Source organism: Dasypus novemcinctus, chromosome 13 (assembly GCF_030445035.2).
Source record: "Dasypus novemcinctus isolate mDasNov1 chromosome 13, mDasNov1.1.hap2, whole genome shotgun sequence".
Taxonomy (NCBI): Eukaryota; Metazoa; Chordata; class Mammalia; order Cingulata; family Dasypodidae; genus Dasypus; species Dasypus novemcinctus.
Window position 1 is genome coordinate 19,045,910 of NC_080685.1, and position 15,749 is coordinate 19,061,658.

Genomic DNA, 15,749 nt, shown 5'->3' on the forward strand with positions numbered 1-15,749 from the left:
ATTAAAGTGGACTTACTGATATTCTATTCATGAACTATTGTGATTAGTAATCAAAGAAAGTGTGGCATTGGTGTGGAGAAAGTGGCCATGGTGACTGCTGGGGGAGGAAGTGGGAGGAAGAGATGTGATGTGGGGACATTTTCAGGACTTGGAGTTGTCCTGGATGATGCTGCAGGGACAGCTACCGGACATTGTATGTCCTCCCATGGCCCACTGGGTGGACTGTGGGAGAGTGTGGGCTATGATGTGGACCATTGACCATGAGGTGCAGCGGTGTTCAGAGATGTATTCACCAAAAGCAATGAATGTCTCATGATGATGGAGGAGATTGTCGTTATGGGGGGAGGAGTGGGGTAAGGGGGGTGGGGGGTATATGGGGACCTCACATTTTTTTAATGTAACATTAAAAAAATAAATAAAGACAAAAATAAATAAATACACACACACATACAAAATATGTCAGTAGAAGCCAGAAATCAGAGGAAATCAGGGAAGGAGGGAGGGATGGAGGGAAGGAGAGAGATCAACATATGATGGAGGATTGCCAGGAAACTACAGACTCCAAGAGAAAGCAAACTTTGCCAATACTTTGAAACAATAAATTCTAGTTATTTAAGCCAATTCATCGTGTATTGTCATAGCAATCTTGGCAAACTAAGACACTACCCAAAGACAATGCTCTAACCCAATTCATTCAAAGTGTTTATGGAAATGATGTCATGTTTCTCAACATCCTTCTGCTTCAGTGAAAGTGAATATATCTTAATCTCTGGGACGCTACTGGCAAATAATAAGCTCTTTGAAAAGGGAACTAGATTTTAAACACCTTTCTTAACACTTCATGCAGTGCTATATTGAAACTGAAAAGTTTCCTCTTTACTTTCCTAATTAAACTCTTAAACTTCCTCAGCTCAAGCAGCATCTTCTCTTCAAACTCCTCACTACTGTTTTCCCCTTTGTTCTTCCAAATCTCCAGGCAGAATGAATTGCCTTTTTTCTGTCTGTTCCCCCATCAGTTTAATCATACTATTAATATGGCAGGTATTCCATTTATTAATATTAGTGCATATATTAGGTTGGTGGAAAATTATCCCTCTCCTCCCATGGCCTCTACTGTGGTCTATTTTATTTGTATTCATGGTAGTGAGCACAGCCCTTGGATTATAGTTGGTGCTCAAAGATGGTTTATTACATTGAAAATTTTGATTGAATAATAGAGAAATTCATGAGATGATATTTCTCCATCATATGCTAGAGGGGACACAATATGACTCAAGAATGAAAGCCACCTTAATTGCACAGCTTTTCATTGATCAACTTTCTCATCATCCCAGACACTGCACCCCATCATCTCATGACACCCAGCAAACTACAGAAGAGCAAGAAACTTACAGACAGCAGCTCCGACCCTGCCTGCTTTGCCCAGGTGGCCCTGTGGCCTCTGGCACCTAACTGAAACAAGAAGTTTGTTTTGTTTTTTGTTGTTGTTTTAGGCCAGCAAAGAAAAGAGAAAAGTACATGCCTGAGATGTGGATGTGGGCTACCTCCAGGAAAAGAGGCACCTGAAACAGGAAGTTTTGAGAACCAGAGTTAGTCCCAGGAAATTACCCATGAGGTACACAGTGCTCAAATGACAGAAATCACTTGAGCAACTATCTGAACTTTGTTTGAATTTCTCTGTTGGAGGAAAATTCTCTGTGGGTTTCTCATATTACTCCTTGTCTTGCAAGTGAGGCACTGATTATTCTTTGATCTGGACTATCTTTCCAAGAACGTCTGTAGAGACAACAAACTTGGAAATAGAAATAGTATCTCCTTGTGGAGCAAAGCCTCCGTGCTTACAATCCCATATAAAAAAGTAATGTTTACCTTCAGAGCAAAAGTAAGGCATGCCCTTTATAAGATATTTGAATTCCCTATGCTCAAGGTGCTTCTCCTGTAATGCAACCCACTGCATGTACAGGTGTCATCTGGTCCTCTTCACATCACACTGTGGGGATTGAAGCTCAGAGAACTGGCAGAAAAAGGCCAATGCTTTGGCTACTGCTATTGCAGAGAGTAATACCCTGTTCTTAATCTCTGACCCAGGAGTTTCATGTTTTCTACCACCATTCATGAAACAGTGTCAGGCTAACTTATTAGCTCATAAGTAGGGTAACATCCTAGACTCCTTAGAGTTCAAAAAACCCCACAGCAGGGTCTTCTTGCCTTCACTGACTCTTGACTGCCTTTTCTGTGCATCTCCATAGGCTAGAGGTATAAATTCCTGCTGGGTAGGCAGCAGGGTTTTACATTCATCAGTGATATCTGCAAATGCTTCAGTAAAGGAAACCTATTTGAGAGTTAATAATAGTAATAATCACAAGCTGCTAGTCTATAATGATGGTCGCATGGGAAGGGATAAATGATTCTGCTGTCCAGATCAGGCATGGTCATTTTGGAGCCTCTTTATTGTATGGACTGGCAGTTGCATGTCCCCAAAACTGAGAAAGACTTCATACCTTGATGTGAACATTTGCCAAGCATCATTCTCCATCCCCTTCTTTTGTAACTGTGACTAGGGCATTGCTCAGAAGTAGAGGACTATTTTAATGCAGTTTTTCAGAGGATTCTAGTTCTCTTTGGTTTCATTCATGCAGGACACTTGTTTGCTTGTTTATTCATCTATTTATTTCAAAAGGGATTTAAGGGAAGCGGAGTTGGCCCAATGGGTAGGGTGTCCGCCTACCACATGGGAGGTCCGCGGTTCAAACCCCAGGCCTCCTTGACTCGTGTGGAGCTGGCCCACATGCAGTGCTGATGTTGCGCAAGGAGTGCCCTGCCATGCAGGGGTGTCCCCCACTTAGGAGAGCCCCATGCACAAGGAGTGCACCCTGTAAGGAGAGCTGCCCAGTGTGAAAGAAAGTGCAGCCTGCCCAAGAATGGGTCCTGCACACATGGAAAGCTGACACAACAAGATGACAAAACAAAAAGAAACACACATTCCTGGTCCCGCTGATAAGGATAGAAGCAGTCACAGAAGAACACGCAGCAAATGGATACAGAGAGCAGACAACTCGGGGGGGGGGGGGCGGAGTAAGGGGAGAGAAATAAATAAAAAATAAAAATCTTTTAAAAAAAAGGATTTAAGGCAGCTTGCAAGAGTCAATAAAATTCAAAACAGCATAATTTAAAAGAAAGAAAAACAGGGATTGGGACATAAAATGTTATTATTTATAACATTACAACATCTACTATGATTATATCATAAATTTGGTTCTAAATGTTTTAGCCAAAGTGAAAAGTGAAACCTGATCAGTTACACAATCTAAAGTGCCCACTAGATTTAAAAGGAAAATATTTGCACCCAAGATATTGACTTGGAGGACGAAAGTGGCAGCCACAGCAAGAAAGCACAAAATACTGCTGGGATCCTTCTCCCTTAGAGAATAAAAGCCTTATGCTGTTGGGGACAAGCAGTAAATCTTGTGTCTGGCAGAACGAAAAAGAAAAAATACTTTCTCCCAGAGGAGATGGTAAAAGCAGTGCCACAAGAGGTTTCTTACTGTTTGAAGGGAGACAGGACAGAGAGATATTTCTAAGGGAAGATTGAAAGGGGCTCACTAGTAGATTTGACACAGTTGAGGAAAGAGTCAATGAACTTGAAGTAAATAGAAATTACCCAAAATCTATCACAAAGAGACAAAAAGAGTAATTAAAAACACACACACCCACACAAAAAAACCCAGAGTACCCAAGAACTGTGGAACAATATCAAATAATCTAAGATATGTATAATTGAAATCTCAGAGAGTGGAGAGAGAAGACAGCATAATAATTATCAGGAGAGATAATATACAGAATTTTCCAAAAATAATAAAATCCATCAAACCAAAAGTCCAAGAAGCTCAGAGAACCCCAAGCAGGATATGGATACATAAATTTCTCTCCATCCCTTCTGCTTCTCTCCTAATTTAAGTTCCCATATTTCTAGTCCAGGCTACTATAACAGCATCTACTTGGCCTTCCTGCTTCCATTCTTGCCCCACTACCATCCATTTTCTAAACAGCAGTCAGAGGGATCTTTTAAAAATGAATTCCACTCCCCAGCTTAAAGCCCTCTAATGGTTTCCCTTTGCATTTACTATAAAATCCAACCTGTTCACTGGTTTGCCAACTCCCAAGTCCTCTAGCCTTGCCTATTATTTCTGTTCTCATCTCCTGCCACTTTTCTTATTCCAGAAATGCATAGTTTTTTCAACATCCAGAAATCAATTAATGTAATACATCATATCAATAGAAGAAAAGACAAAAGCTACATGATCATCTCCAAAGAGAGAGAAAAAGAATCTGACAAAATGCAATGCCCCTTCATGATAAAAATGTGAACAGACTAGAAATAGTAGGGGACATTCTCAGTCTGATATGAGTATCGTTGAGGAAATCAACAGCTAACATCATACTTAAAGTTGAAATATCAAATTATTTCCTCCTTAGATCAGGAACAAGACAAGGATATCTGTTCTCACCACTGCTATTCAACATTGTACACTTTCCTGTTACAGCCAGGGCAGTAAATGAAGTAAAAGGCAACTGGATTGGAAAGTAAGAAGTAAAACTATCTCTCTTCATAAATGACCTAATTTTATATATAGAAAATCCCAAAGAATCTACCAAAAGCTATTAGAACTAATAAATGAGCTCACCAAAGTTGCAAGCTACATGATCATAATACTAAAAAATTTATTGTATTTCTATACATTTGCAAAGAACCATCCAAAAATTAAATCAAAAAAGCAATAGAATACAAAGGCTTAAAGTACTTAGGAGTAAAGATAATGAAGGAAGTTTATGCCACTTTTCCATTGCACTCCCCAAACACTGGCCTATTTCTGTCCTTTGAACACATCAAGCTTATTTGCACCTCTGGCTCTTGGTTCTTGCTTTCTCTCTGAAACGCGATGCCTTCAGAACAGTCCATGACTGGCCCCTTCTCTTTCAGCCTTCAGGACTTAGCTCAAACATGTCCTCCTCAGAGATGTTTTCTCCCAACCTTCTTATCCAAAAAAGTCTGCTCAAGTATTTTTATCACATTATTTTTATTTCTTTCTTAGTGCCTATCGTGATTAGAAATTACTCAATGTATTTATTTGTTTACTTTCTAGTAATAACTAGATTGATGCTCTTTGAGGGCAGAGAAGATGTCCATCTGTGGCCTCAGTGCTAAGGCTTGGTATGCTATAAGCAATCAAGATCTACTTGTGAATTGAAGAAATAATTAGGTGAATTGAAGAGTAAATACTCATTGGAGATACAAGCTCAGAAAAAAGGACTTACTGGTCAAGAGGCAACTTCAGCTTCTAAATTGTTTATAGGAAATGCTAAAAATTCCTTTTAGTTTTGTGTGTACACACCTCAGCTGATAAGGCCAGCCATATAGCAACAAATAATTTGAATGATGGTAAACCACAGTTCTCCATTTTAGAAGGCTTGTGCTTTCTGATTTTTTGCATTTCAATGGTTTCCTGATTTTATAGTTATCATCCGAATCAAACTGTACACAAGGACAAATTGTAAACAAGGAGATTGGGTAAGTACAGCTATTTGCCTAGATTTCCTAACACAACCTTGACCTATTTTTTTAGAAACTGTGCAACTGTCTGGATGGACTTGTTTAGCTGACATGAGGCCAAGGTCCGATCCCGCCTCCTAGAGAGATTGCTGACAGGTGTCAGCGTTCCTGTCCCATACCCTTGTCATTTAGATCCCATGCATCCCCCTGAACTCCACGGCTCACCTCACCTTGCCCTGTCTTTGCCGATCCTTTCTTAGTCTCTCTCCCTTTCAAACCACTCCTCCCTCTGTAGCTCACGTGTGAAATAAAGAGGCCGTGTTCTCTGGTCTCCTAGGTCTCCTTCAGCCCTCAAAGTCTCTTGCTGTGAATTGAGTGATTTGTTTTCTCTCCTATTGTTTCCTTTTCCTGCTGCCTCCTTTTAGCTGGATGAGAAAGGGGTTGTGCCCCTTCTCTTTTCCTACTTTCTAGAAGAGATTCCAGCTAACCCTTTTTTCTTCCATTCCTCAGTACTCTCCAGGAAATGCTGTGTGCATGTTTTTCTTCAGATAGACACCCAGCACTCTGTCTCATTTTTTTTAGTTCCTCCAAACGTACACTGAGGAAAGTTAAAGGGTCATGTTTTGCAAAATCATGTGACAACCTGCTACGTAACTTTACCTAGCCCCTTCGCCTCAAGTTTCCCCATCTGCCAAATGAGGAGGTTAGCATTTATGATCTCTGTTGGGCAACAGCCTACCTTAGGAAATACAAATAAAAAAACCCCTCACAGTTTATTTTTGTTGTACCGTGCTCTTCAAAGTGTAATTCCAAATAGGGAGGGGTCAATCTACAAGAGCCATCTCCCTCAAGGTATGCCTGGATTCTCTCTTACCCCTTTAGGTCCTGTGGTTTTGATGGGCCCAACCTCTACCACTATCTGAACAGGCCCTTTAAATCTGGCTACAGAGTGTATAAAGCATTCTCCTTGTTTCTTCAGAGAACAACTAAGACCCAAAGTAGAAGGGAATCCAGAGATACAAACATCAGATATATTTCTTTTCACTTCCAGGAAAGCTGGAAAGAGCTTATGTCCAAGCTTCTCTTCTCCTGAGGTCCCTTCACTCTAGTCCTCCAAGAACTGGTGGAGCTTTGCAATGCTTCCATCCCTTATAGATCACTTTCAATCTCTGGACCATGTGGTCTGTGAGCACCATATTGTCTCCCACCACCTAGAGTTTGCTTCGTCTAAAGGTTAAGCTCAGAGAAATGAAGTCAGACTCTGTGGTGCAAAGCTCTCTGACCTCCTTGAGTCCACTTACTTAGTATCAGTTTCAGGACTGAGGGGACATGTCTTCTTCTCAGATGATTTTCCCAGTGAGTGGGATGGGTGCAGTAGCCTGTGGCCCAAAAAACAGTCTCATCAGAGTTTCTCACACTTTAATGTGCATGCAAATCACTTAAAGGATCTGGCCAAAATGCAGTTTCTGTCTCAGTAGGGCTGTGGTGGGTCTCAAGAGTCTGCTGTTTCGGGAAACGGACTTTGGCCCAGTGGTTAGGGCGTCCGTCTACCATATGGGAGGTCCGCAGTTCAAACCCCGGGCCTCCTTGACCCGTGTGGAGCTGGCCATGCGCAGTGCTAATGCGCGCAAGGAGTGCCTTGCCACGGAATGCGCGCAAGGAGTGCCTTGCCACGCAAGGGTGTCCCCGCATAGGAGAGCCCCACGCGCAAGGAGTGCGCCCGTGAGGAAAGCCGCCCAGCGTGAAAAAGAAAGAGCAGCCTGCCCAGGAATGGCGCCGCCCACACTTCCATGCCGCTGACGACAACAGAAGCGGACAAAGAAACAAGACGCAGCAAATAGACACCAAGAACAGACAACCAGGGGAGGGGGGGAAATTAAATAAATAAATAAATCTTAAAAAAAAAAAAAAAAAAAAAAAAGAGTCTGCTGTTTCAACAAGTCCCCGGGTGCTGCTGGTCTGCAGACTGGGCTTTCAGTAGCAAGATCCTAGTCTGGAGGACAGCAAATTTTTTTCTGTAAAGAGCCAGATAGGAAATATATTTGGCTATGTGGGCCGTATGACCTCAGAAGAAGCTACTCAACTCTTCTGAAAGCAATGTAGCTGAAAGCAGCCAAAGACAATATGTAAATGAAGGAGTGTGGCTGTCTTCCTGTAAAACTTTGTGAAACCACCACCCTTGCCCTAGTCTGTCTCAGCGATGAAGAGCTCCCTTCCCTCTAGAACACTCTATGTTGTGGACATCTATAGGTAAGACCCTGTCATGGCGAATGTCTACTCATATAAAAGTCCTCCCACTGAAGGCTAAAAATATACCAGGACTTTGGCCGTAGGGTGACCATCACAGCATACATTATGAAATACACTCATAAATAGTAAGAGGAAGGTTGTTCTTTCATAATCTTTACTGCCCTCTTCAATGTTAAACCTCTATATCGCTAGACAGTGTTCAAAGAGAAAAATAAATGAAATTCAAGCATACAGATCCTTGACTTCTTTTCCCAAAGGAACACTTTGTTTTCCAGAAGTGAGGAGTAATAAAGCAATTTTATTTCAGAGGTTGTAGTAGAAAGGTTCTATTGGTTATTACTGAATGACTGACTGCCTGGAAATAAATCCAAGCGTGGATTAGGGCTACGGTCAAGGTGCCTTTGAAGACAGTGGTAATGGTGACATAAAGGGTAGTTTGGAAATGCTTCACAGCCTCTAGTTATAAGAGCTGGCTCCTATTTCCAGGAGATTAAGCAGATTTCCCATTGGTTCTTAGCCAGCCTGAAGCAGATGGGACAGAAGTCAGTCTAGGCACTCTGCTTCCAAGAACTTTAGTGTTGGAGGAAGATTCAACTTCCCAAATATGCATATTTCTGTGCCACATGCTCCGAGGGCCCTGACAGATTTTCATTCAGTAACACTACTTAGAATTGGCAGGTAGTGCACAGCAACCAGCCTTAGAGTTGTAGACTTCAGAACTCCAAGAAGGTTTTTGCCAAGCACTTCTCTCTACATTAACTCTCTTCTTCCTCACCCAGCCCTACCCCAGAATTCCTTAGGTGGGCACTGAAGGCTTTGTCTTTCCAAGGGCCTTAAAATCCAAGAGGGGATACTTGGGAAATAACTGGACATGTGAAACTAATACTTGAGGGAAGGCAAATCCCTAACTAGTAGTTAAAAATATAAAAATCTTGTGATATTCTTTTTTAGTCTTGCCCTAAAAATAACAAAAGTAGAAAAAAAATAATTACTAGAAATAAAACAATTCACCTTATTGTTTCTCCTGATATGAATTTTTATTATTTATGTAATTTTACCATTGGAGAATAAATAGATATAAACTTTTTGGAAGGAAATTTGACAATATTAATAAGATGTCTTAAAGTCAGGCAGCCTTTCACACAGCAATTCCATATCAAGAAATTTGTCCTAGAATTTGTCCATGTTTATAAATAATTAGGGTATGGCCATAGATTCAACCAGAAAATTGGTTATAACAGCAAAGACAAATTTCACCATCAGGGTGTTCAGTAAATAAAATAATAAACCCTTATGATAGAATGACATGCAGCCACCAAAAATGACAGGAAAAATATTTATACTGTATTATTAAGGTAAAAAAAGACAGTTTCAAAAGAAAGGTACAATATAATTCTAGGAGTAAAAACTACTCTAAAATGTTGAAACACATTTCTTCTTTCTAAATTAGAATTTGGGAATGGTATTTAATTTCTACATTTGTAATTTATAATTTTCAACAATTAATATTTATTACAAATATAATGAACCACAAATATTAAAATAGTGTATTTATGACCATAGTGTAGCTATGATGATATGTTCTACCTTTATCTCTTATGTATTACCTCATTTGGAGATCTTTCTTCTGAGGCTTTAAAGGCTAAAAAAACTTTCCTGATCTCTTTTGCAAAATAGGATAGGAAGAATGCCAAGGTCAAGTGCCCTTTGGCAGAGCCTCAGGACAAGGGAATGATCTGAAATTCCATCTTGGCTGAGTTTTCCAATAGGAAGAGTAATCCTGGGGTACCAAGCAAATTTTTTTTTCCTTAACACTCTTCTATGATGAATGGCTTTCAAAGAACTTCTGAAGAAGGGCTTATCTAGTATTTTATAACTTCAGTTCAGGAATCAACTTATACCCATTTTAATTCAGGGTCAATCATCTATACCAAGAGGTCTGAGTCCTCCCTGGAGCAGAATTTATAGGAGATGGCTGACATTTGTAACATGTCACATGAGAGAAAAGGTAAGGCACACAATGACCCCTTCCTTCTGCCTTCAGGAAAAATGAACCTCTTAATTAATGGCCAAAAGGCCAAAAGCTGCCCTGCCCCTTTCCTGTCCTATCTTTTACAGCATATAGTTTCTTCACATGAGAAGTTCTTTGAAATGGTTAATCCTCTTCCAGGAGAATCATAAGCATATTCTTTAGCCAAGCACTAAAGTTTTTTTACACTGTTTTTAAAAGGTGATAATCAATCTGGTTTTAAAATAGATTTAAGTGTCATGCATAGGTCTCTTCAAGAAACTAATCAGATAGCAAGCTCTGGTCACACCAGAGAGGAATTAAAGCAAGGCTCTGATGAAGGCTTCTCCAATCAGAGGAATGTTAGAAATATGTTCATGTCCCAATTCTCATCCTGGTAGCAAAATGAAGCTTTGTCATGGCTTTGGGATTGTTAGGTGATAAAAACAACAACAACAACAAATAAGAGATTTAAAGTTTTCCCAAAGAACTTACACTGCCACAGTGGGAGTCTGAAATTCAGTGTTCTCATTAATCTTTCCAAAGTAGCCATCCTAAGGAGCTCACAATGGTCATTTATACCTCTGCCCACAAAGCAAGACCATGTACTCCCAATGCTCCCACGTTTGCCTTGTCTTTTGAGATGCTCATAATAAGCACTTAATTATGTCCCTTCCTATAGAAAAACAAGCGCTTTTGCTGAAAGAGAACAGCTGAGCTTTCTATTCTTTCTTGAAAACAGATTTTCACAAAAGTGTCTCTTAGCATTCCTTCTGGATTTAGGAGGATGCCTTAGTTCCATGAAACAATGATAACAGATATAAAATTGAGACACTAGATTCTGCATAGCACATTACACACAAGTTACAATGGGTTACACTGCCCCACTCTCTTGAACAGGCATCACAGGTACTGTCCTTATTTCTTTATAGCCCTGCTTATTTGCCTGAGGACAGTAATTTTATCAGATTGTTGTTGATACCAAAGTGATTTTTCTCTCACTGAAGCTATGGCCCATTATCCAACTCACTTTTTCGTATGAGAGTCTTAATCTCTCTAAAGATTGCAAACTCTCATCTCAACTCACTTTGGTTTGTCTCCACTAATCATGAAGATTTGGATGGCAACACCCAGAATTAAATATAACCCTTTAGGCTGTGAAATTTAACAGCTCATGAAATCTGAGTGTTAGATTTAGAACATATTCTTTTTTGTCTCAGTAATTGATCACAGCCTCTTTGCAAATGATTTCTTTATTTGTAAAATGATGTCTCTTCTCTTGAAAGATGAAACAAGTGTGAGCATATTGAAGCAATATGCAATAAAATATCACATGAATGATAACTAATTCAAGGCAGATATTCACATGCAGCTCAAAGCTATTTTAGGACTCTGGCATAAACAATATCAAAAGTTACCAGTTTATATATTCACCAGGTAACCAAGTCAATGAAGTCAAATAAGCGCTCTTTACTGCTGCCCTGAGCCACCTGCAACTCTACTTAAAACAACTCTAGCTGTTTTAAGTATTAGGAGTATAAAAATAATAAATAACATTTGTTAGCCACTAGGGGTCAGGTACTGTGCTAGAGGCTACACAGGGGGTAGGACTGTCCTTAGTCCTTAAAACTGTTATCTGAATTAGATATTCTTTCTGTGGGTTTAATGTCTGTGTCTAAACACATCCAGCTAGTAAATTGCAAACGTTGAGGTTTAGAGCCAGGTCTGTGTGACTGTAGAGCAGGGCTTCTCAGAGAGGTTTCATTGGCATGTGAGGGTGGATAATTGGTTTGGGGTCTTTCCTGTGCACTGTAGGATATGTAGCATCCTTGGCCTCTACCCATTGCCAGTAGCACCCCCAACTTTGGGGTGAAGACCTAAAATGTCTCCAGACATTGCCAAATGACCTGGGGTCGGGTGGGGACACAAAATCAGACCCAGCTGAGAACCACAGCTGTAGACCTAGGGATTTGACTCAACGCTGCCCTTCTTTCAGGTCCCTCTTAGGCAAATGTCCCTTTCCCAGACGGATTCCTAAAGTGCTCCTTTTGTTTTCTTTTCCAGTGTTTTATTAAAAAATGTTAAATTGCAACAATCACATGTGCTCATTGTAGCTGCTGAACTATATATAGATAAATAGATGCTCCCTTTTTGCCCATTTCTGGTTGGATGATACAAGAGGACCTTGGTCAGATTGATTCATTTCTCTGTGTCTTTTGTCCTGAATCATAATAAATATTTCTGGTTGGGCAATTTGGAGAACTCTTTGTTTCTTTGGAGAGAAGTAGTTTAGTAGAAAGAGGCCACTGAATGACAGGTATCTGAATTGGCAAATGCAGTTTGAACAAGGGACTCTAACGCTTTCAGGCCTGGCTCACTGAGTTCTGGGGGCAGTGAGTTCAGTTGCTCAGCTTACGCTTTTGGATGGGAAATTAAAGGTCAACGTTACTTAGAAGAACTGATCCCACTTTTGCCAAGTGGCCCAGGCAAAGGCCTGACCAGATTTTGATGACTTCTCCCAGTTTCAAATACTGAGCACAACATTGTCAGCTGTAAGTTCTTGTAAATTGCCTTTAGGGACTGTTCCATTCCCACATCAAAGGACGGGAGGGTGCACACCCCCCCTCAGGCAGGTCCCTAGGGAAAATGGCATGTGGGCAGTGGGCCAACGGAGGCGAGTAGGATTGTCTTACCCTGCGCACTCCATCACACTCCCATGGCCCCAGAGTGGCAGAGTCACCAGATAAAGTCTCTGGGGGAAAATGACGCTTCTTAAAAAGGTACAAACCCAGATTCTCAACAGAGTTGGGGTACACAAGGCCCTTGAGGAATTACATCTTCCTTCTAGGCCTAGAGGCATTTGGGGGTTACAAAGTGCTGGGGATAAGTTGAGAGAACAGGAACATTTCTCCTCTGGACACCGTTGGCAGTTCTGCTCAGCAGGAACCGGGCAGCCCTTCAGTGAGGCCTGGGATAGAGACCTTCCTTCCTAGAGAGGGGTGAACCAAGGGCAGGGCGTGCGGGCGGGCAGGTGGGGACACTTGTCTTTCTTTTCAGAAGGAGGAAGGAGGTCCTGAATGCTTTGAGTCAGGAAAGAGCATCAGGTGAACAGAGTTTGGGACTTGAATGAGAACCTGCCTTTGCATTTTGGGGGCCCTTTTGCATGGAATCGTAAAATCGCAGGTGGGAGACGATGCAATAAGTCATTTTCCCATTTCTCTACTGTCCCCAACTGGGAGCTCGGAACACCTGGCTTTCATTACGTGTCAAAAGACGAAGGAGGGGAGGGAGGGAGGAGGGAAAGGATGGAAGGAAGGAAGGGAGGGAGGAATTCCTGCTTGACCCTCTGGCCGTTCCTCTCCCAACTCTCCAAAGAAGAGGCCAAGAACCCTTCAGCCTCGCACCCTCTTCCTTTGCATCCCGGGCTTCCCGCCCCCGCCGTGCGGGGCGCTCACCTTGTGCAGTTTCCACATGGCTCCCAGCGGCTTCACCTCGTGCTTGCCGTGCCGGCCCTCGTCCAGGCACTGGTAGCACACAGGAGTTCGGCAGCTCACGCAGTACATGCTGTAGTTCTCCATTTCGTGCTCGGGACACGTCGGGAACTTGCGAGCGGCGCTGCCCGCTGCGGCTCCCGCCCCGGCGCCTCCCGGGCTCTTGCAGCCGCCGCCTCCGCTGGGGGCGCTCTGGGCGGTGCCGGGGGGCACAGCGGTAGCCTCGGCCGACGCCGGCGGCGGCGGCGGCTGCACCAGACGATGCTTAGCGAAGGGTCCCCGGGATGGATGACACTTGAGCTGGCAGGCAGCGCAGTAGAGCACATCGCACTGCTCGCAGAGCGTGGCGGCCGGCTCGGGCGGGGTGCGGTCGCACAGCTGGCAGATGGCCACGGCCGCGGTTGCCGATGCCCCCGCCACGGCCCCGCGGCCCTGCTGGTACCTGTGCACGATGGCCTCGAGCAGCCGGTTGCGCTGGAAGCCGCGCAGGCCTCGGTGGTCCAGGGAGGCGCTGCGGTGGCACTGCGGGCACGTGATGGAGCTTGAGGATGAAGACAGAGACGAGCAGGCGGCGCCCCGGGCGGCGGCGGCCGAGGAGCCGGGTGGCGCGGGCACCATGGGCAGCACACGAACCCCGTTGGGGGACTTGAGGCTGGGGGTGTAGGAGCCATAGCCGCTGTCTGTCTCGCTGTACAAGCTCAGCTTGTCCGCGTGGTCCCCGCCGCCTCCCGCACCGCCGCCGGTGCCGCCGAGGCCGCCAGTCGCGCTCCCGCCCGCGCCGCTGCAGGCAGCGCCAGCCGCCGCGTCGTAGTCCGAAGGGGGCGCGGTGGCGGCGCCAGCGGGCAGCCCGGAGCCCCGGGAGTGCAGAAGCGGCTGGGGCAGGTGCGGCTCGCCGTCCGGGGTCTGCACAGCGATGGTGCGAGCACAAGGCAGACAGACGTTGTGAGAACAGGGCAGGATGATGGGCTCCCGAAACAAGGAGCCGCACACGGGGCACTTCAGCTCCTCCTCCATCGCGACGCGGGCAGCCCGAGCTGCTCAGGAGCGGGTGGGAACGGCCGAAGCTCCGGAGGCGGTCGGAGGAGGACGAGCGTGGTTAGCACCGGTGAGCCGAGAGGCGGGGAGCATCACATAGGCATGACTGCTTTACAACCGGGGGCACGCCCCTCTCTCTGTCCTGTGGCCACCGCCCTAAGAGGATCGGGGGCAAGAGAAGGGAGGGGAGTCCTCACCACCTGCCCGCGAGGTTCCTGCACCCACAGGCTTCAACCTGAGCCAGAGTCCGGAGCCGGTCCCGCCTCACTGCCCGCGCGGTGGCCTGCCGAGGCGCTCTATGTGATGAATCAGCACCAGCGCCGCCGCCGACTGCAGCGCGCTCCTCCTCTCCACATCAGGACCGGGGGGCCCGGCTGCCGTTTGCCAGCGCTCTTGTTCCAACCCCTCGGCCCCAGCAGGCAGCTGCCCGGGAGCTGCCTTCCTCCTCCCTCCCCTCGCCCCCCGCTTTCAATCGGGGCGATCTGTAGGTGAGCTCCAGCTGCTCGCCCGCGGGGCTTTATTCAGCACCGCGAGGCGGTGGACAGCGCCCCGGGAGCGGAAGGCTGGAGGCCAAGTTCCAGACGATGCTGAACCCGGCGGCCGCTCCCTGCCCGGGTCCCGAGGCCTCTGGGCACCCGCCGGCCCAGAGAGCGAGGCTGGCTTCGTTCCACGGCTGCCGCGGACGCTGGGTCGACTGCGCGCTGGGGCTTTCTCCCGGCGGCAGGGATTGACCTGATCCCCTGGCTCGCAGCCGCGGCTTCTGCAGTGCCTCTGACCTTGGCCGCGCGACGAGGCAGCCGGCGGGCGGAGGGCGAGCGCCCGGCTGGCTCGGGAATCCCCTCCCCGCCTCCCTCCCGCCGCCGCCGCCGCCTCCCGGCGCAGGGAACTGAGGAGTTGTAATTTCCAGAGCAGAGTAATAGGGAGGAGGACAGAGGAGGCGTCAGCTCAGGAAATAAGGGCTAGCCTTTTGTGCTGGGGGGATCACGGGGGCAATTTTAAGGGTTGCGCAGAGAAGATCATTGGTAATAGCAATCCATTAGCTGAGAAGATCACTGTTAATAACAATCCATTATTTGCTTGGAGATTGCATCTTGAATAAGTCCAACGCCCTGCCCCGCCCCTCGCATCAGCTTCCACCCCACCCCCAGTATAAAAGGGTAAAAAACAGGGCCAGTAGGATAGAAATGAATAGACAGCATGGTTTGACAGCCGCTTCCGAAATCTATCTATGATGGAGTGAAAAAAAACAAAAAACAAAAAAAACGCAAGTCACAAAATGTCGGACAGCCTGGAGTCATTGGTTGAGGTTTTATTTTATGGCTTGAACCACAGGCCATTTTGTCCCCCCATTTCAAGCAAGGGTGCTCGTCCGCGGTCGCTGTCGGTGTTCTCTACAGACCAAGCGAGGACGCCA

General features: G+C 45.3%; 1 protein-coding gene across 1 annotated transcript in view; it reads right to left on the reverse strand.

Moving 5' to 3' along the window:
* Window positions 1–14,314, reverse strand: part of TRIM67 (tripartite motif containing 67) — a 52,691-nt gene extending 38,377 nt beyond the window's left edge. The window contains 1 exon segment of the mRNA XM_058275369.1: window positions 13,265–14,314. Within this exon segment, the coding sequence (XP_058131352.1) occupies window positions 13,265–14,314 (1,050 nt within the window).
* Between the last annotated feature and the right edge of the window lie 1,435 nt (window positions 14,315–15,749).